The sequence below is a fragment of the Eutrigla gurnardus genome, assembly GCF_963514095.1.
Source record: "Eutrigla gurnardus genome assembly, chromosome: 9".
Lineage (NCBI taxonomy): Eukaryota > Metazoa > Chordata > Actinopteri > Perciformes > Triglidae > Eutrigla > Eutrigla gurnardus.
This window is the reverse complement of record NC_139923.1, coordinates 18,286,910-18,307,558: the sequence shown is the minus strand read 5'-3', so window position 1 is coordinate 18,307,558 and position 20,649 is coordinate 18,286,910. Positions and strand designations below refer to the sequence as shown.

Below are 20,649 nucleotides of genomic sequence, written 5' to 3'. Positions count from 1 at the left end.
ACACACACACACACACACACACACAGCTACCTATATACTCCCATCAAGTCAGCTTCAGAGTTCCTCGCGATAACAACCCACAGAGATATATATAAAAAAGAAACATCACTAGTACTCATACAGTGACCTCGAGTGTTTCTGTGGTGTTCACGATGGCTGAGTCTGTTTAATGTGATTTATCACGCTGCAGCGTCACTGTGATGTTCCCAGTCGGCCCTGCTGAGATGTTTATTCCTACAGCGCAGGAATGAGGCCTCGGAACAGAACAGAGGATAGGTGGAGAAAAGAACACACCTGCCTTGTCATTGTCATCAATACCTCTATCTTTTTTTTTAATAAAGTAGCCTTTATAAAGGGCTTCACCTATGTGTTGTAACTAATGGTGTTGTTAATGTTTAATTTTAGCAATGTTGAAAAGGCAGAGCCTTTTGGGTTGCCAGGATGTATAAGAATCCCTCCTTAGAGAGATTTGTCCTCAAATGTCCACACTGTTTCTTGATGGAGTCTGTTGATTATAACCTGTGAAAGGTCTCGTGCTGGTGAACCACTACTGGAAACAACACACTTTCTTAGAAAGAAAGCAGTAGCAGCAGCAGCAGCAGTAGCAGCAGCAGCAGCAGCAGCAGCGGTGGAAAGTAATTAAGTGCATTTACTCAAATGCTGTATTTGAGTGCAATTTAGAGGTACTTCGAATAAATGTAAGATTCTTATTCATTGTGTTCAAATCATGATTTTGCATACAAAACACATGATCAGTTTATGTATTGTGAGCCATTGTTACTGATTAAAAGTAGTTCAAATTCGCTCCACCTTGACTACTACTGTACTACATATAGTAGGCCTATTAATGACGATGATAATGATTCATTTCAATATAGTATAAAGCACAGTAGCCTAGCAACTCTGAGCGGTACGAGTAAGACAAATTAATAGATAAAAATGGAGGTGAATGGGAAAAATGGAATGATAAAGTTTCAAGTGATTTGAATGATTTTAAAGTTTCAAAGAGGCGTTATATGATAGAAACAGAACCACTAATTAATAATGAAGTGTTGACCAATAGATTCATACATTCTCAATTGATTTGCTAAACATGGTTGACATTGTACTTTGAAACAGATTTTTATACATTTTTGTGACTTCCACACCTCATTGAGCTCTGTATTATGAATCTCAAAGTACACTTGTTGATACAGTGATTCTCTGCTTTTACTTGTCTTTAATAACTAAATACTTTGAATAATTCTTCCACCACAGGAACATCGTGAACAATAAAAAAATGACCAGCTGATGAGTCAACTAACGGTTCTGAATGTTCAACAGTAATTATCTGTCTGAAGGACGTGTTCTTATAAACTACAGAAAAGTTCCCACGATTCCATTCATGCCATCTCCGCATACCAAACATTCACCTGTCTCTCACTTCACCCAAACACGCTGAGCTCACATGCACAACAGGTGATCCGCTCAGCTGTCCTCCGCCTGTTGTGATGAAACTAAACATGGGGGAACAAAAACCAAAAAAGGTAAACCCCGCCGTAATCGGATCTCAGCGTTTGTCTGTGGCTCGTATCGCTCACATACCATTAAATGACACCATTGATGACACACCGTAAAAATTACCTGCAATCAGTGGGTAGCATCCTGACGCTGAGCTCGCCATTTACAATGTGGACAAACTGCAATCACAACATTTTTTTAGGCCAAGGGAGGAGCACGCCCACGTGACAGCGTCTTCAGAGGTTAAACAAAAAGCAGTTAGGAGTTATTCTGAGGCGTCACTATGACTCACCTCGGAAACCTGCACTCACTACCAAAAGCTGGGATTTCACAAGCTGGTAAGGACAGATTTGTTTTCAGTGAAGGTGATTATATATTCCTCTCACAACACAATATTAGTTCATCAGGACTTTCAGTGTGTTTTCTCTTTAGAATTGTGTCTAAATGCAGCAGCGGCAGCTTTGTTTTCATTGGCATCTGAAACGTCTGCTTAAGCTTTCCTTAGTGTTGAGAGATTACTTCCTTTTCTGAGACAAATGTTTCTCGTGTTCTCAGGAAAGCTTGAGAAGAAAACGTATTCCAAATGATGGCAGGTAATGATAAAAAACTGATGGGAAGACATCAAATCATTTGGAGTTGTGACTATCCAGCCCTGACATTTCTTTCCTGAAATGTTATCTGTAGAACATGGAGACCTGTGTGATGGAAAGGATGCCACCTTTTGCATGAATGGAGGAACATGCTATAAAATACATTCCATGGATGTACTCTCCTGTGTGTAAGTTCAAAACATTTACAATCCTCTTTGAAGCTTTATGTGCAAATATCTGTTGATGTCACCAGATGGCAATATTGTTGACAAATGTCCCCGTGTCGTAAATCAGGTGCAAGGAAAATTACAAAGGCAGCCGATGTGAGCAGTTCCAGCTCTTCAGCACCCACATACATGCGAGGGAAGCAGGGTTAATTGCAGCCGTGGTCGTTGTTGCCCTCCTCCTCTTAGTGGTGCTGGCAGTTGTTATCTACTACATACGCAAGTAAGTACATCGTGGATTTAGGATTACCAAATGTGTCGAGACGTCTAAAAATAGCATCAAGACGAGGAAGTGTTTTGTGCATTATACAGTCTTTAACTTCAGCTCAGTATGTATTCCTTCAAAGCTGATAACCATTACTTGTGTCCACACGCAGGATGATGAAAGCCAAGCAACAGAGCCAACAGAACAATGGGCAACAGTATTGGAGAGTAAAACCCAGAGTATGACCTTTCTTCTAACACACATTTGTTTCTCTTTTGGCTCAATGCTGGGTGGGATGATGAAGCAATTCTCAGAGATGAGTGTGACTTGCCTTGTCAGACACGGTAACTGTTTTGAGTGTGATTAAAGACCAATAGATTAAAAGGAATGCTGCACTGACCTTAAAGGGCAACTTCGGTGTTTTCACCTCATTTTCTCACATTTGTGACGAATGAGGACAGCATATTTTTTAATTGATTCAATATTGAGGAGTATGCTGCTATACAGCAACCATTAAAGAGGCTATAATGTGATCACTGGTGGCAACTGCTCACTGTAAATTTACATCCACTAAAAGTGCTTGCTTCTTACCGTGGACAGGCTCACATTGTTATTAAAGTGCCTATGAACATGATGGAAAGACCCTATAGAACTAAATAAAACATTTTTCTTAACCTTTCCGCTTGATCTGGTCCATTTGTTATTATGCGTCTTGCTCTGAGAAGTCTCTTCTTGAAATCGTGCGTTACATCCACGTTGTCAAAATGAGTGAAATATTTAGCCACAACAAAATGACAACACAAGGGTCCAGCTCTCACTAGATATAAGTCACATGACACAATAACAAAGACAAAGCAAAAGGTTAAGAAAACCGATGGATTTCTCTCTACCGAGTCCTTTCCATAATGTTTTCAGACACTAATACATTTTTTTTATAAACCTCTTATCCCTAAATACCGAACAAAAAATACCGAAATGTACCTTTATTACACTTCTAGAGTTCATGCTGTTTGCTATAGAAAGTAATATGTAATAACTCAAAAATACACAAACAAACATGGTGTGAATTAAAAATGAGTGGGTGGAAATTGAATCACACCCTTGCACACTGGTGTTACTCATGTTAAATCACATTTCAATCTATGTGCTTTGCCTGAAATTAATTTACAAAGCATAGATGGACTATAACAAAAATATTTTGTGAAATATTGAACGATGAAATAACCTTTTGATTGAGTAAATGGATATGCTCAAGGTGCTATTAGTAAATATTTTGTGTAAATGTATGCAATTAGAAAATGTTTTACTTTAAGTTCTGGTGGGATTATGTGCATGCATGCACACGCAGTCATGAGTCTCATGGTGGACTTGTCATTCTCCATCCTCTAACCATAAGCACTTCATTCCCAACCTCAACCTTAACCTATTCTTAGCCTAATCCTAAATTTAATCTTAACCCAAAACCATAATTGCCCCTTGAAGCACGAAGGAACGGTCAAGATGTCCTCACTTTGCAAAAAATGTCTTTACTCTGCAGTTTCAACACTCAAATTGGCTCCGGCAAAGCTGGACATGCAGGAACACATACACGAGCAGTGAACTTAGTGAAACATTGTGTGTGGAAGTCTGTATGTTTAGTGTAATTAGACATTCATCAGTCCGCTTTAATCTAAAAACAAGGACACAGGAGATCCCAGAAACATTAGAATGAAAATGATGGCTTCAAATACCTCAATTCAGTCAGGACACGTTTGTTAGTCATTCTGTTTTGATAACTTTTCAACCAGTTGCTAAAAAAACAACAGTGGGAGAAAAAACAATAAATATGGACTTCTGACAGCTTAGTTATTCTAGAAAATATCTTGATACCATCAATGAACTAGTTTCACAGCACACTCAACTTTCTTAAATTCAAGCACAGTAAGGATTGTACTCGTGGCTCAAGTACATTTTAACACTCAAAAGGCTCAGCCGTGAGTTCATTGGGAATATGTCATCCTATTGATTATTGATAGGACAGTTTCAGGTCGACACTACAGAGTTAACCCCAAACAATGTCATGTTGCTATGAGGAAATATCTGTTTGGGGTGGGCCCGAAATGTCATCACATGTGACGTGGAGACTTTCGAGGTGTACCATGTTGCTTTAAATAGCAACCAACCTCTCTCCATTGTGAATGAAATGTTTTTGTTTCTCCTCCAAATGCAGAAATACACGTATTAAAATATTTTACAAGTTTTTTTAAAAGAAAGTAAGAACGTCTGTTTTAAGCCAACAAACTAATACTTAAGGTCAGTACCTTCATTTTATGTGTTTGAAATGTAGTAAATTGCTTCCACCTAGTGGCAGAATGGCTTCGCTGCCAAGTGTTGTAATGGAAAGTAAAAAAAAAAAAATTAAGTAAAATGTCATAAAAGGTTGATGTGAAATCCTTCTCAGTAAGATTTAAGCCCATACACACTTCTGTAAACAACTTACTCTTACAGGCTTCTGGTTTTGTCAAACTCGTGTGCAATTTTCAGTGCCGTGCCGTTGAGTCCCACTGCCTGCATGTTTGTGAGGATGGTGACCACCACTCCCTGTGGGAGGGGGGTCTGTCCTTGGCGCTCCTCTATCTTCTCACTGGGAAACACCAGGAGGACGCTGCTAGCCCCCACGGCGCCTCCTGTGTGCGACACGTAGTGTCTGCGCTTCCTGCACTGGCCATATTTCTGCTGCTTCTCCACAACTAGCCAGCCTTGGGCATACAGTCCATCCTTATCCCAGCTGGCCTCTGTCCTGTCAACTGGTGCCCAAAGATCAATGGCCGTTTGGGGTTTGAGGAAGCCAGGGAGGAGGTCCTCTGTGTCTTTCAGGTGGGCCACCTGGTAGCTGTAGAGCAGGGCGTTACCGAACAGCAGCAGGTCGCCCACAGTGGAAAGGAAGCCGCCTCCTGCCCACTTGTAGGAGTTGTCTACGTATGGGCAGTTCACCACACGTCCTCTCTTGTTGAGGTGATAAAATCTGTGGAGGAGCAGCATCAATTAATATGGTCTCACTATTGCATGTTGATCATGTTGTGTAGTCATGAAACAAAAAACAGGAGATATTAAAAACATCTCAATGACACTCCACAATGTGATACTTTTAATAAATCCCTCCAGTTACTGATACCAGTAGAAATGCCTCCGCTACAGTCTAAAACCAGTATCGACGAGCACAAACGCAGATCCTATCATTTATCAGCTCAATGCACTACATAGGAACAACAACACACGTCATAGGTTACCTGGAGCGGTGGTAAATAATGGGGTCGTTCTCATCAGGCACAGTATTAAGCATTCCCAGCTCCCGGAACATGTTCGCCATGACATCCAGGAAGCGCTGTCCAGCAGCGCGCTCCACAACAGCACTAAGCAGGGTGAAGGCATGGGTGGAATACAGAAAAGTGGTGCCTGCACATAGTAAAACAAAAATCCTCAGTCTTACTCATCAATACATTGTATCATATTTGAATGGTTTAGCAAGCAGGTATGTAGTTTACCAGGTTTAAAAATGAGGGGGTCGTCCTTGAATAGATCCAAGGCGTGAGTGACACTTTCAAAGTTGTCCTTCAAGTAGTATTCCTCGTTCTCAAACTCTTTTTTCGTCACCTGAGTGGCTTTATTGCCTTTGGTGTTCTGTTCTTTTGCAGGTTCCTCTTTGTTTTCAGGTGAGCTCTGTTGATCCGCTTTCTTTTCTGGCTTTAAAAGACGCTTAGCTTTCTCCTTGTCCTCCTTCACTTTATTGGCATCCTTCTCATAATGCCGTATACCGCTCAGGTGGGACAGGATCATCCGAGGGGTTATTGTGATCTGAAATAATAAATGACGTGCACGTGAGTACAACGGCATGATGAGAAATGTTGTTTATTTTTGTTCAAGTCACTTACGTCATGTCCATCGAATTGTTTCTGGGGGAATTCTGGGAGATATTTCTGGACAGGGACATCAAGTTCTAGTTTCCCCTCCTCACACAGTCGTGCAGCAGCTGCAGATGTTAAGGGCTTACTGATGCTGGCGATTCGCATCACTGTTTCTGGGCTGCATGGCAAACGATTCTCCAGATCAGCATAACCGAACCCTGAATTGAGAAAACGACACAAACAAAAAGCCAATTAAGTTGGTAACTGGAAGTGAGCCACTTGTGTTCCAAGGTAAACAGAGTTTAAGAGTGATTTGTTTGTTAATAATGTATTTGTCTGGTATGTTTTTATTTGATTTACTTGTTTTTCTTTGTATTAAGCCAATGCTGAGTCACTGTTAATTTGGTTGACATTCTCCAATCAACTTTATTTTGACAAAAGTGACATGCCAGCAGTGAGAACGGCAGACTTCGAGGATATTGGCAATTGTTGTGCCATAACTGGAAAGGGTGGGAACTTTTCCGCCATCGAGCCAACACAGTAGTTATTTGTCCTGTGGGCCAACATTAGACCAGCCAGACTGGTGACGCATCGGCCCAACCAGTTTACAAAGCTCAAGTCAACAATACAAATAAGTACTTTAACAGCATTTCAACATTGTGAGGACTACACGTGAAATGATTAGTCGATAAAGTGATAAGTTGATGTAATAAAACAATTATAAACAGCTACTTTGAGTAACTGATTATTTGTCATTTTACTAGAATTTTTTTTTACTCAATCAATTAAAAATAAGTGGCAGATTACTTGGTAATATAAATTATTGTATTGTACGATTGTTGGCTTCAAGGACCCTACCAGTCTTATTCTGATTTCTACAATTAGCATATTTCTCCTTTCCCTATTTTCTGCATAAGGAACAAACCTGTGGCTGCATCTCATTGGCCAAAAGTTCTCTGGTTGGCTCTGATTGGACTTTGTAACCAGGAAGTGGTGAGATAAACAACACTTGTATGAGATACTGCTCAACATTGGTTAATGATTCGGAAGTCAATGTAGAGAAGAAGATACTGTTCAGAGAACAACTTCACAACATGTCCCAGTATGAATATGAGGAAGACGTACTGGGAGAAGTTGAAAATCATTCATTTAATGGCAGCTGTTGAGCCATACAAGCCTGAAATTCACCCAAGCACGAGGTGTAACTTTCAGCCAATCACTGACCTCCTTTATACTTTGGTTCGGCCCTCTGAGCTGTCAATCACAACAGAGCCAAGAGAGCCATTACTACACCTGGAAAAATAGTTTCTTACAAGAACTGAATTTCAAACTCAAATTTGAGCTAAAAGAAGGATTTTAACACTGAGGTGAGTTTGCATGTTGGACTGTGTGGTAGATTCTGTGTGTAACACAGGTTATGGCGACATTGTTGCTGCTGTTTACTTAGAAAAATGGCATCACGTCTTCCATCACTGGTCCAGCATTTATAACAGGAAAACATAGGGCAACCAACAGGAGCTAGCTTTTTTTTTTTTATGCTGAAAGTGGATTTTGCAGACACCAACCTTCACTCCAGACTTGAGTCCCGTCCACAGAAACCCCAACAACCAGGCCTGGAGCTCCCACCTCAGCCTGGGGGACAACAGACACAGTTAGGACGGGGATATAACGTGAAAGAGAGGGGAAGTAATCAACCGGGCGGTTCATAGGCCTACCTCAGTGCTTACCTGTATCCGCTCCACAAGGTCCCTGCTAACCTTTATGGCATCGTCGTATCGACCAGTCCTCTGGACTTCTTTGACTTTATCATCACAGGAACTGTTGGCCGCGTCGGCGCGGTATTTCAGTCCAACAGCTATAGCGATGCCCACCCCGACCCCACATACCCAAATCCTGGACTTTGACCTGTATTTGAAAAACCCCGTGTTTGACCCTCCGACGTATCGTTTTTGCTGTTGAATAAAACCCCTCAGCTTATCGGCCTGCTGCTGATAAACCGACCCGCGAACTGTTTGTAGGGTACATTTGGCAAACATGCAATTTGGCAAAAACAATCGTGACATATCGTCCGTTATGCTGCTCCTCTTGCCTTTTGTTGTCGATAACAGTCCTCCTTCCTGTTTTGCATCGTCGAGCCAGACCAAAGCAATCGAATCCCGATTCCGACTAAATGATTCATCCCAGAATGGAACTACAAAACATGATTCGTACGTTTGTAAATCTACGAGTTATTTCTAGAAATATCTGCATACGTGTACCAACGACACAGGGTATAAAAGACCCACTAGAAATGTAGAAGTATTCTGCCCACCTATTGTTGTTAAGGAGACTGGTGTAAAGAGAATTTAACCCCTGATAGTTGCACATTATTGTTGTTATAACGTGTGTCAAGGTTTTAGGTCATAACATATTCTAAATGATTGAAGTTTAAACAATCTACTCAACACGTATTGATATACAGTACTGGTGTTGAGCGCTAAAAAACTGACAATTATTCCACTCAAACGAAAAATAATCTTAATTCAAGATAAGGCTTTTCATTTTTATACATAACCCCAACATCTATTAAGTTTTCTACCATTGCTACATGGTAGGATTATTATAAACCTGAACTGTATGGAAGCAGATATTCACCACCATCAGAAAAAAGGAAACTTTCTCAAAATACAGACTCAAATAATTTTGAAATGTCATTTTTTATAAGGTTTCTCATTATTTTGAGATACTAAGTCAATATTTTGAGATGCTAAGACATTATTTTGAGAAAGTTTCTCTTTTTTTCTGACATTGGCAGAAATCAGCTTCCATAGTTTTGAAAAATCTATCAAAATATCTATGCCCAATCAGGGCCTTTAATTGACCATGATGGAGAAAAAGGCCATGTATGCATCACAAACAAAGTTAGAAAACTTTCAAATGTGCTTTTATTTATTTATTTTCATAATTTGCACATTTCAGGTAATAAACACTTGAGACATCTACATTAACACAATGCTAAACAATGCACAACCAGATGACCGAAATCATACTTTATAGACAAAATGAAAAAATGTTGAACCGTGGTTTTGAAGAATAAGAATACAGTAACGCATTTTCCGTCATTGCTTAACAACGGAGTAGCACCAGCATGAATGTTGACGGGCATCGTCGATGTATTTGTGAGTTACGTTTCTGGGAGGAGGGCATGTTTCTTCTCTTAAAGAGAGGCTTTATCTTACGGATTTCAAAATGTGTATCGTGTTGAGGTTTAACTAAGTGCAACATTTCTCCACTTTGTCCTTCGGTATGTGCATAATCAAGGTGGAATGGAACGTACCAGATCAGTTTCAATGCAGGAGAAAACAATCTTGCAAATGTCATTTCACCAGATGACTTGTCAAAAAAAGAAAAGAAAACTATCTCAAGGATTGCAAAAGGCAGACATCGCTACAAGATTGAAAACTGGCTTGTGAAAGAAAACCCATCCTGTTTCTTAGCTTCATCAAAAGGGAATGGTTAAGCTTTGCTTCCCCTTGTCTTTGCTCCTTTGTCGAGTTCTACTGAAGGCAGGACGGTGCGATAGGAAAAGCATCTGGCTGTTTCATGTCCACCATGGACAACGTAAAGACAAGAGGGGTTTATGGTAAGCAAGGTGCTAGTACAAAAAAAAAAGCCAAAACCACAGTGCATGTGGGGTCAGACCGTGCTTTCACAAGTTATTCAGTTCCATTAGAGTCTGGTCCAGCATCTGGTGCATATCGAGGTTCTCTTCCTTAGCTTGTGACAGTTTCTCTGTTAGAACATCAAATGGAGAGGTTTTAATCTCACACAAGCGGGGAGGAACATTTGGTTAGCTTGCATTAATAATCAAGCAGGCAACATCACACAGGTCAGTCATTAAAATGATTTAAATCTTCACTTTACGCACAGAAAACACCAAAAACAACATCGACTAAACAGGCTCATATTATGATGATGTTCAAGCAACCATGCAAACAATTAACACGTATAAACACAACAATCCATACAAATGATTATTGTATAATATTATAATACTAGGTTGCAAGACTATAAATTATGTGTTTGAGTTAATTACTATTTTTCCACTATCTTGATCTCAACTAACAGCAACACAGACTTCAAGCAGTGTGAAAGTGGACAAATGGAAGAGCTTTGGATCTTGCTCTGGACCAGATTGTCATACACGCATTAAACACAAAACTCATCCACACAAATTAGTCTTCATTCAAGGCCACACGGAGTTCATTAGTGAGAAGGCGGTTTTTCTGAAGTTGTCGGTGGAGGTGATCTTTGCAGTCGGAAAGCAAGTAGAAAAACAGAGACAGGAGATCAGAGGGAAACAGGAAAAGAGGAAATACCTGTTGACACCTACCTTCTCTAGACCAAGAGGCTTTTAAAACACATTGGCAATATCTGAATGGCCATCAAATAACACGATCAAACAGTGTTTTGATGTTCTTAAGAGGTGGTTATACTGAAAACGGAGGATGAGCAGATTTAACCCTTTAAAAGTGGAGAGTGTGAGAACAAAATAGATGTTCTCTTCCACAATTCTCTACTAAATTAATCTTATAATACACCTAATTATGGCTCATCAACATCAGAACAGGATAACCTGACATTTTAAGCTGTGTAGCTCAACTACAATGTGTCAAACACACACACACAACACCAGAAAATCGCTTACTTCCATTATTCTGAAGTTACGGGAACGACTTTAATGAAAAGACTCAGAGTGTGTGATTGTATATTTATTCAAATATATGACAGGTAACTGTGTAGCATACAAAGCCCATGTCTCATCATCACCGATGTTTCATCCAATCTCTCCAGCAACCAGATGAGGCTCAACAAATCTTACATGCCGTCCTGTGCTCCTTCATTACACCCTTTACTCTTCTTCACCACAATCTTCCTGAATACAATCCAACACTAATCCCCTACGGTTCTCAAATCTTCCCAGTCAGCACTTCCTGTCACAGTACTAAACGTTGTAAAGTGCTTGCATGCATCAGGCTTAAATGCTAAGAGAGGAGACAACTTGGCTCAGCTTCCAGTCAAGGACCTGTAGTTGTTACAGGGTTTTTTGTGCTCGTTGCACTGCTGTTATATTCTTTATGTAGCCGCTTCACAGAACAATAGTCGAAGAAAATAAAACTAACAAGAAGGAAAGCGGGGCAAAGCTCAACTAATGGTATGTTGATGTACAGAAACAAAATGAAAAAAGAAAAAAAAAGAAATCAAGGCTCCATGTTTTTATTAGAGTCGCTTGAAAATAAATAAATAATAAAGAAGAGGGAGAAAAAAAAAGGACAGAGTAAAGAGATACAGCTTACATAGAAGGAAGGAGGTTTATTTTTTCTTTTTACACAATGCAGAAAGATTCTAGGATTCTGTACAAGTGATGGGATGCGATTAACTTTCGACATGAGGATGAAATCATGAGGAGGAAAGGAAAGCGAAGACAGAGATGGGACGGGGGCAATTGAGAGGTGGCAGAAGAGAGCGCACAGATGCCGCTCAGCCGGTGGGAGACGTCTATGAAGAGGTGTGAAATATTTATCTGTGTGGGAGAGAAGAAGTACAGTGAACCAGGGGGGTCCAGCGTGGGACCTTACGGGAATTCGAGAGGCGCGGCACGACACGACAAAGCCACGATTCACAATGACAGCGCATTGTGAGGTAGCGCACACACTGACAAACACAAACGGGAGGTCGGACAAACTAATCCCCTCGGATTTCAGCAAGACCAGACCGATGCTGCGCGCTTCGTTGGCTGAGATTTAAGGGACAACACTAATTTAGCAAAATTGGGGGGCTCAAACGCAATGATGCTAAACTATGACCTTCATAGGACAGAAGGACAGAACAGAGAGGGGGGTTCACAACAACACGCAGGGGCCTTTCTTCTTCAGAAGTAGACCGTGTTAGTAGATGGAGAGACACTCAGATCTTAGAATCAGACTCATTGAAATGGTAATACAGCGAACCACATTTCAACAGACAACTTGCATGCATTGCTTCGGATGGGACAACACGATGAATGTTTTTTTAAACTATAAAAATGCATAGACTGACAAAATCCACAATGCATAACATTACGTAAGTGCAGTTCACAGTAACAGCAATGATACCGATACAAAGGGGCATTCGGTATCATCGCAACCACATTAACAAAAGAAGTGTGGAGGGGGAGGGGAGTTGTAATAATTGTGTTCTTCAATTGCACAGACACGGGAGAGCACAATGTCTGTTTTAAGACATCCAACGTTAAGACTATACAAAGACATAGCTGCATGGCCATTTTGATATAGCAAAAAAGGTACAAAGGTCGGATGTGATGGCTATGATGTCGTAGAAAATATAAGGGAGGAGGTGGAGACGAAGTAGCTGGTGTGCGGAGGTGCAGGGGGAGAGGGGGGTGGGGGCGGAACAAGCAGGCGCAGAAGGTTGAAAATTACATGGAAGTCATGTCGTTGAGGGCGTGGTCCAGCTCCTCGCTGATGGCCTTGTACTTCAGTTTCTGGGCATACAACTCATCTATTGGTAGGCCGAGGGGCGCACGGGGGGAGGAGGGAGGGTAAAAGTGAAGAGGTGATGGGTGAAGCATCCAGAATATTGATAGGAGACAGAGAGAGAGAGAGGAAGAGGTGACAGAAAACAAAAACAGACAATGAAAACAGGGGGAAAAAGAGGAAAAACAAAGTTACACCAGAAAATGACAGAATGGAAGTACAACAACAGTGAGGGGAAATTCCTCAGCGCCATGAAGAAATGGACCATATAGTTGACTCTCCGTCCTTAGCCCTCACATGACTCTCTGACTAAGTCAACATTTGGGCCTGATACCTCCGATAAGCATCAAAGCCATTCTTTCCTACCGTGAAACTCCAAAAAACAAATCAACTACAAAGGATAAGATTCAAGGCAACAAAAGTATGATGCTGTCTGGAAAAAGAGCCAGAGGTAGGCAGAAATAAAGTTAAAGAGCAAAGCAGATAATGGGCTAAAGAGGTTGTTTCTTTTAATCCCAAATACCACCACGACTGATTTCATAACAACCAGAGTGGCATTCTGGGGCGAGGGGCGAAAAAACATACCTTCCAAGTCATCAATGGTCTTCTCAAGCTTGGCTACAGATCTCTCAGCGAACTCAGCACGAGTCTCAGCCTGCATTAACGGAGACAGATTTACGAGTTAGTCCAACGCTCAAGGTGTGACCCCAGCACCTGTGCATGTGATCCAGGAGCCAGTCAGCCGGCAACCCCAGATAAGGCCTCGTGAAACTTTACCTCCTTCAGCTTGTCGGTGAGGACCTTGATCTCCTCCTCGTATTTGTCCTCCTTCTGGGAGTACTGTGGGCCAAAAACAATGACAGCTGTCAAACACATGGGCACAGAGAGCAGTGTTCAAACACATTTGGATAGTTTTTTCTTTACAAATTTGGATGGATTCTGATATAAAACTGAAGTGAGGACATTCCCCTGGCTCTTCTGCTCCCCCATCCACCTAACGGGGAGGCTGAGGAGCTTCACAGCATGCACCCAGAAGGTCGCACTTACCTTCTCAGCCTGGGCCTCCAGTGACTTCAGGTTGTTGGTCACAGTTTTCAACTCTTCCTCAAGCTCAGAGCATTTGCTGGTGTTTTAGACGAAGGGGATAACGTTGCCATGGATAAGGGGGGGGGGGGGTGGAGGAACAGGAAGGAAGCGAGGACGGACAGAACCAGAGGTGGACACAAAACAGGTAGAAAGTAGAAAAAAGAAGGGGAGAGGAAACAAGATAAATAAGAACTACAGGGATTACGGAGGGAACCCAGAGTACCTTAAAAGTGCCTTAACAGAGCAGGATTGTGAGAATAGCAAAGTCAATCTTTTTAATCACGCAAAGAGTCGTGGGTTACAATGGAAACGACAATTTGGTTAAAATGTTATTTCCGCATCTAAATGCGTCATGCTTCTCTCAAATGCGAGGTAGTATTCTTGCGCATTCTCTACCGTGTTAGAGGCGTGAAAAAGGGCCTTATAAAAGAGCACGAAAGAGGAAAAGGAACAGCAAGCCACGCAGAGGGTGCACTCAAGAGAAATGAAAGTGGGAACAGAGACACTCATCAGAAGGTGTGTGTTAGTTTTGGTTTGTAGTACCTGCGTGACTGAGGAGTTTAGTGATTTCATGCTTTGCTCCAAAACCCTTAGCTCATCATCCGCCTTCCGAGCTCGTCTGTTTGTGGGCGCGGCGCACGCGTGCAAGCCAAAAACCATCCAAACCACAGAGAGCATGCAAATGATCAGCGCACACAGTAATAACACAGGGCACACTGTTCAAAAGGACACACACGGTCTGACACTTTGTTACAGAGCTCCGAGCTCCAACTGGAAAAAACGCCAGTGCAAACGTGCAAGGTGTTAAAAGTGCAGATCTGGTTGCATGTAAAACAAGGTGTGACACCTTACCTCTCTGAAAGCTCAGCGCGCTCCTCTGTACGCTCCAGCTCGCTCTCAACGATGACCAGCTTACGGGCCACCTTTAGGTGCAGCACAGCAAAGTGTTACAGTGCAACACATACATGGGATGTGATGCGAGTCTTTGAAACTTATGAAACTACGAATATCCTATCAATGAGTAAAAATACGTTCGTCGACACAATGACTGATTGCAGTCCATGAGTGTGTTGCAATAAAAACGGCATGTGTGATGTTGCAGAAGTGTTTCCGGGAGGCTGAGAAACTTGCCTCCTCATATTTGCGGTCAGCCTCCTCAGCGATGTGCTTGGCCTCTTTAAGCTGGATCTCCTGCAGTTCCATCTTCTCCTCGTCCTTCATGGCCCTGTTCTCAATGACCTTCATGCCTCTGTGTGAGGGAACACACAGTTGAGAGATGTTAGAAAGCTAAATATTTAAGATCTCCTCCTGAAAGTGAATTTCTAATTGTTTTGACATGAAAGAGGAGGGAAAATACATAATTTTGGAAGGTCAATCACTATCTGACACAGCATAGTGTGACAGTGAACTGTCTGATATCCTCCCAACGAGGGAGCGAGATCAGAGGTCACGAGAACCCACCTCTCGCTCTCATCAGCGGCCTTCTCAGCCTCCTCCAGCTTGGTCAGGGCAGTAGCCAGACGCTCCTGAGCACGATCCAACTCCTCCTCAACCAGCTGGATACGTCTGTTAAGGGAAGCGACATCGCTCTCAGCCTAGGGGGGAGAAGAAGAGCGGGTCAAGAGAACACTTGGAGGTCGCCATCTTTGACAAACAACCTGGAAAGTACACGTCAGCCCAAAGAAAAGTAACAGCAGGTAGTGTTTTTTTTTAATCTTTTGATTCACGCCAGGTTGGGTGAGTGTAATCAATGTTGTTCAATGTGTTTCTGTATGCTACCTGTTGCTAAATGATAACAATGTCCCAAGCTGACAGAAGTTTGAATACCCTTCCTCATTACTGGACTCCTGAGGGCACATTAACAAGGCCCAAGTCGAAGCGAGACAATTAAACTGCCATCGACTGCTCACAAGGCGCCCCGTGCAAAGAGGACTGTGTGAGCCACTTCAGTGTCTAATGAGCAGACATTTTCTATGATTACTCAAACCTGTAGATCTACTTCTGCTCCGTGGTGCCTGTGCAGCCCTGAGAACCGGCTCCAGCCACCACAGGTTTGGCTGTTCCCCTGCAGCTGCAGTGTTCAAGTTGTGCAGCGGTGGACCAAAGTGCATCTGAGGTTGTGAAACAACAAGGAAGTAACTAATAACCTGTGATGTGCTGAAGCAATGCTGTCCGACTCCACCATTCTAAATGAACGATCAACTTAAAGCCTGTGGAGGCTCAGACTGCTATAAGCCCCTGCAGAAAGATTTACTTCCACGTCTAAGTGGAGGCCTAATTGCCGCCGCGTTCATGGAGGCGAAATCACCCTTTTGGAGTTGTGAAAAAAACCTATTATGCGCGTTATATGTCCTTATATGGGCAAGTCAAAGAGCAGTGAAGACTGACACCTCAAAGTGATGCCACAGTTTAGGTGTCACTTCCTGGTTGCTGGAAATGAACGTGTTCAAATGTTTCAAACCTGCAGCTGACCTGGGTGCAGAGCAGAACGAACGGAAGTCACTCGAAAGCGTGTTGAATGGGAGCGTTGACAGCAAAAAAAAAAAAAAAAAAAGTGCACCGAATGAGATGCAACATGAGGCGACGATTGTTTAAGTCATTTGGACTTGAGGCTAACGTTACCAATTAGAACCGCTTAGCCGGGAGCAGCATGCTACCAAGCCCTCAGCAGACTCCTTGGAGAGGTGGCTGGCGCTGCGTGGAGCCGTCTGCAGCTTACAGCACCGCGGCGTGTCTGCACAAATCCCGCTATCTCGCTTCATAGTCCGCCGATTCAGCGGACACACAGGTAGACACGGGAGAGGAGGATGTGGAACATCGCGTTTGATAAGCCGCAACATGCTTACTTGCTCCCTGGCTTTCCTCTCCGCGACCAACTCCTTCCGTAACGTCTCGGCTCTGTCTTCAGCACCGTCCGCCTGATCTTGCAAAGATTTGATCTTTCGTTTGACCGCCTCGAGCGATGCAGCTCCGGCCATTGTTTACTCTACAACTATATCACACCCCCCCACACCCCCACCAAACAATAAAATAAATAAACAGGAGAAAGACGACACCGTGAGCTGGAGCACAATCTCCCCAGCAGTGCTTCGAGGAGCGAGATGATGACGCGCTTGATTGCGCTGAAAGCTGCGCTCGCAGACGGTCGGAAGGTGCGCGAGCGTTCTGGAGAGACGCACTCTGCACCGCCCGTCATTAGTACAGGAAGTGCTGCTCATTTCAAAATACACCTCCAAAAATCAATGTTTGTGTAAAGATCCACACGTTGAAATTATTATCATCACTCTATTAGATAATAGCATGTGGATTTCAATTGATGCGACGTAAGAATGCATTCGTTTTAATGACTACAGTAGACTGCAATGCTCACGCTTGTAAAGATCTGACAGAGCCACAGCGCCCTCTGTCGGTCAACTGTAAGCAGTGCACATGGCAGTAAAATATTTCTACAGACTACTCAGTAAGCCTTCGCTGAACGCCATAATTACAGACCATTTTCAGACTTTGCAAATATCACAGAAAAACCTCCAAGAATATGAAAAGGGGCTTAGAAGGCCATAACACACTAAGTAGCACTTCAACTAATTTACACTACAGCCAGAGGCTACTTAACCCTCCCTGTAGAAATATTAAGAAATAATATAATAATAATAATATATAGACCTAGAAGAAATCACAGCATCAGTTGTGACCGGGCAGGCTAAAACTCACTAGACTATAAAGTAGTCACGCTAATTCCCCCGATCAATCCAATTAAAGGATTATTACAACGGGTTATCCCGGAGGCCACTTACAAGACTCACTACACACTGATTGTCCTTAAGTGTCACTTGAACCCGACGGTCACGAACACGCTCATTCACGGGTTTTTGGTCATCGTGGACAAATAACCCATTAATAATGGTTATATTAGTTTTCTTATCATGTATTTTATCCAAAAGTGTGGATATTTGAAAAGGAATATTGTATTTACGGACATCCCCCCCTAGCTGTGATATGTAAAGGGCGCATGCAGCCCGCAGATGTGAGCTCTATCTTGACCATATAAAGCAGTGGGCTATATTTATCCAGGCGCTTGCTCTATGCGCGCTGAGAAAAGTCTGGGCTTCGGTCTACTTTACTGTTCACTCTGAAAAAGACTTATTTAGGGTAAGATGTAAGACTGAACACCCCCCTAAATAGAAAAACACAATATGATTATACATAAAGGGTCCTCATGATATGCAAGTTATATTTTCTTTGGGCAGACTTGTACGTGATTGTGCATGCCGGTGAACAAAGGTGTGAAGAAGCGTGGTGCAGGATGAATGGTGCCTTTGTGAACCCCCTTATCCTTTTACTTACGTCGGCGGCTTTCTTCTCAGCGAGCTCAAGTTTCTCCTGGGCGTCTTTAAGAGCCTCGGAGTACTTGTCCAACTCATCCTCTGTTCCCTTCAGCTTCTTCTGCAGAGCTACCAAATCGTCCTCGAGCTGAGGTGAGGTTTCAGTGCCCGGACAGTTTCAGGGGTGATCAGCGAGGAGAGGCGTGAACGCGCACAGGCGCAAGAGCGCGTACAGAGAGAGAGAGGAGGGAGACACACGGGACAGAGGAGGAGAGGACAGGACAGGACAGGGGAAAGAGAGGAGAAAAGTTAGGGAAGCTCATGCACGTCAGGATCAGATACCTTGGTCGCGACCTCCTCGGCGGCCAGCAGCTTCTCCTCAGCAGTTTGGAACTCCTCAAACACTTTATCTCTCTCGTCTTCAGTAAGACGCAATTTCTTTTCCAACTCTCTTATATCGTCCTCTAACTAAACATGCGTGTAAAAAACACATCATAACATTAAACAGAATAGAAAATAAACATGCAACTATTCAATATTCAATATGGTCAAGCAATATTTTCTATTTTATTCACATTTTCTGAATTATCAACACAAGTTGGATTAGGATTTAAAAAATCTTAAAAAAAAAATCAAGAAGGATGAATTAATCTTAAATTGATCTTCATTTGGGATTATCCATGAAAGTAATTAATCCGTATTTAGGAGGCGATCCATTTACAGGGCAGCACCTTTACACCGCTACTGGTATTCCTGCTTTTTTTTTCTATGGATCTTTGGGATTTTCCACAAAAGACTTATATAAAAAAAAAAAAAAAAAAAAAAACATCAGCCGACCTGTTTGCTCCTGTCCTCTGCTGCCTTCTTGTCTCCCTCAGCCTGCTCAGCTCTGTCCAAGGCATTCTCCTTGTCGAGCTTGAGCATCTGCATCTTCTTCTTGATGGCATCCATGGCTGTTTATTTTGTGAGGCTCCAACAAAACGTCCGAAAGAAAACCACGAAGGGAATGGGAGAGCGGCTAGGGCGTCTGTGCCTAACTGAACACTAAGCTGGAGTGCAGGCTCTGCCTGACTGTGCCCTGTCAAATATGTACTTCAAGGGGGGGTGACTGGATTCCTCCGGACATCCAATACTTTTTTGGAGGGGGGCGTGTGCGGGTGCCCGGGCGTTTTTTAAGGCTCTGCTCTGCCATTCGTTGCTCTCAAACATTTGACTTTTTAAACGCCTTTATATGGGGTGTGATGGACAAGCGGGCAGCTCCCACGGAACGACGCCCTATTGGTGATGGAGGCAGAAGCCGTTTAATGCATGGGGAGTATATGCATATGCAGATGAAGTTTAAGGGACGACCACACCACAGGCTCTGCATGGCACATTTAAAAAAGCAGCATATGGCACACGTTTCTATATTGGGATTCTTTGGAGTTTGTTTGATTTCCAGTAGGCCTCTGCTATTCCTGAAATAATGTCTGTATAGTGACAGCATTCTCTTCAGCATCTGTGTTTTAGTCCTGTTTTAGGCTGAGTGGGACCACAGACAGCTGCGACAACAACAACCGTTTTACCAGGCTTTTACTGGCTGGCAGTCAGTGATATATATGGGGACAAATGAAAACTCATTTTGTGGGGACTCACCTTTTTTTGCACAACACCTTAAACATATATCCATTTTAGGGTGAAGACTTGGTTTAAGGTTCGGGTGAGGTTAGGATAAGGTTTAGGTTTAGGTTTAGGGTAAGGGTAAGGGTCAGGAATAGGCTGGTAGCAATTCTGGTTTCCAGGGAATTCATCTAAATCAATGTAATGTCGCTGAAAGTCATGAAAACCTGACTGACTATCTCTCCCTCTCTCTCTCTCTCTCTCTCTCTCTCTCTCTCTGTGTGTGTGTGTGTGTGTGTACCATGTGTGTGTGTGTACCATGTGTGTGCTTGGGTGGGGCGGGTGGGTGAGCATAAGCGTCGTAGCTCAAGGCAAGTGTGCTGTTTAAGAGGGGATGCTTTCGATAAGCCCAGCAAGCCCTGGAGGCATTGTTCACAGTCTGGGCAAGTGTTTACCTGATAATGTATCGGATATCCTCCCTGTAAACTGTTGATGTGTCATTTGACTGTGGCACCGCAGCGTCCAGCACAAGCTAGGCAGGGCAGGCTTTATACCTCTATTACTGCAGCCCAGCCGCTAATTGATTTGGCATTTGAGAACTTTTCACTGCTATATAAAGTACTAAGAACTATTCATTTGTAGCTTTTACATCTGAAAGGGTATGAATGTTTGACAGTATATTTCTATTATATTCTGTCATTATAACACATTAATCATTCACTAT

At 42.6% G+C, this 20,649-nt stretch overlaps 3 protein-coding genes across 14 annotated transcripts; 1 reads left to right on the top strand and 2 right to left on the bottom strand.

Annotated features, from left to right (window-relative positions):
* Positions 1–1,507: 1,507 nt before the first annotated feature.
* On the top strand, positions 1,508–3,198 carry nrg4 (neuregulin 4). The gene is made up of 5 exons (XM_084016718.1): positions 1,508–1,838; positions 2,056–2,093; positions 2,185–2,278; positions 2,385–2,537; positions 2,692–3,198. Exons 2-5 carry the CDS (start codon positions 2,084–2,086, stop codon positions 2,762–2,764), a joined length of 330 nt encoding a protein of 109 aa, XP_083872844.1. The 5' UTR covers positions 1,508–1,838; positions 2,056–2,083; the 3' UTR covers positions 2,765–3,198.
* A 132-nt stretch (positions 3,199–3,330) lies between these two features.
* On the bottom strand, positions 3,331–8,513 carry lactb (lactamase, beta). Of its 2 annotated transcripts, none has more exons than XM_084016715.1 (6): positions 8,119–8,513; positions 7,969–8,035; positions 6,431–6,621; positions 6,044–6,353; positions 5,789–5,954; positions 3,331–5,523 (listed from the first exon to the last, which is right to left on the bottom strand). In XM_084016715.1, the coding sequence occupies exons 1-6, from the start codon at positions 8,464–8,466 to the stop codon at positions 5,001–5,003; spliced, it is 1,605 nt and encodes a 534-aa protein (XP_083872841.1). In that variant the 5' UTR covers positions 8,467–8,513; the 3' UTR covers positions 3,331–5,000. The 2 variants fall into 2 exon arrangements, with proteins under 2 accessions (XP_083872841.1, XP_083872842.1); XM_084016716.1 differs by having other exon boundaries at positions 8,131–8,513.
* A 797-nt stretch (positions 8,514–9,310) lies between these two features.
* On the bottom strand, positions 9,311–19,431 carry tpm1 (tropomyosin 1 (alpha); the record flags this gene model as incomplete). 11 transcript variants are annotated; one of them, XM_084017718.1, is made up of 10 exons in its annotated part: positions 19,164–19,418; positions 18,669–18,794; positions 18,349–18,474; positions 15,466–15,599; positions 15,136–15,253; positions 14,857–14,927; positions 13,966–14,041; positions 13,696–13,758; positions 13,504–13,573; positions 9,311–10,174 (listed from the first exon to the last, which is right to left on the bottom strand). In XM_084017718.1, the coding sequence occupies exons 1-10, from the start codon at positions 19,275–19,277 to the stop codon at positions 10,092–10,094; spliced, it is 981 nt and encodes a 326-aa protein (XP_083873844.1). In that variant the 5' UTR covers positions 19,278–19,418. The 11 variants fall into 11 exon arrangements, with proteins under 11 accessions (XP_083873844.1, XP_083873849.1, XP_083873848.1 ...); XM_084017720.1 differs by lacking the exons at positions 9,311–10,174; positions 18,669–18,794 and adding exons at positions 11,142–11,966; positions 12,865–12,943; XM_084017721.1 differs by lacking the exons at positions 9,311–10,174; positions 18,349–18,474 and adding exons at positions 11,142–11,966; positions 12,865–12,943 and having other exon boundaries at positions 19,164–19,416.
* Between the last annotated feature and the right edge of the window lie 1,218 nt (positions 19,432–20,649).

Excerpts from the sequence above, each read along its gene's own strand:
- nrg4 (XM_084016718.1), top strand. Across the intron at positions 2,279-2,384 it reads ATGGATGTACTCTCCTGTGT|GTGCAAGGAAAATTACAAAG; the intron begins GTAAGTTCAAAA and ends GTCGTAAATCAG. Across the intron at positions 2,538-2,691 it reads GTTATCTACTACATACGCAA|GATGATGAAAGCCAAGCAAC; the intron begins GTAAGTACATCG and ends GTCCACACGCAG.
- lactb (XM_084016715.1), bottom strand. The coding sequence starts at position 8,466 with ATGTCACGATTGTTTTTGCCAAATTGCATGTTTGCCAAATGTACCCTA. Across the intron at positions 8,036-8,118 it reads GGATACAGGTAAGCACTGAG|GCTGAGGTGGGAGCTCCAGG; the intron begins GTAGGCCTATGA and ends GTTGTCCCCCAG. Across the intron at positions 6,622-7,968 it reads GACTCAAGTCTGGAGTGAAG|GGTTCGGTTATGCTGATCTG; the intron begins GTTGGTGTCTGC and ends TTCTCAATTCAG.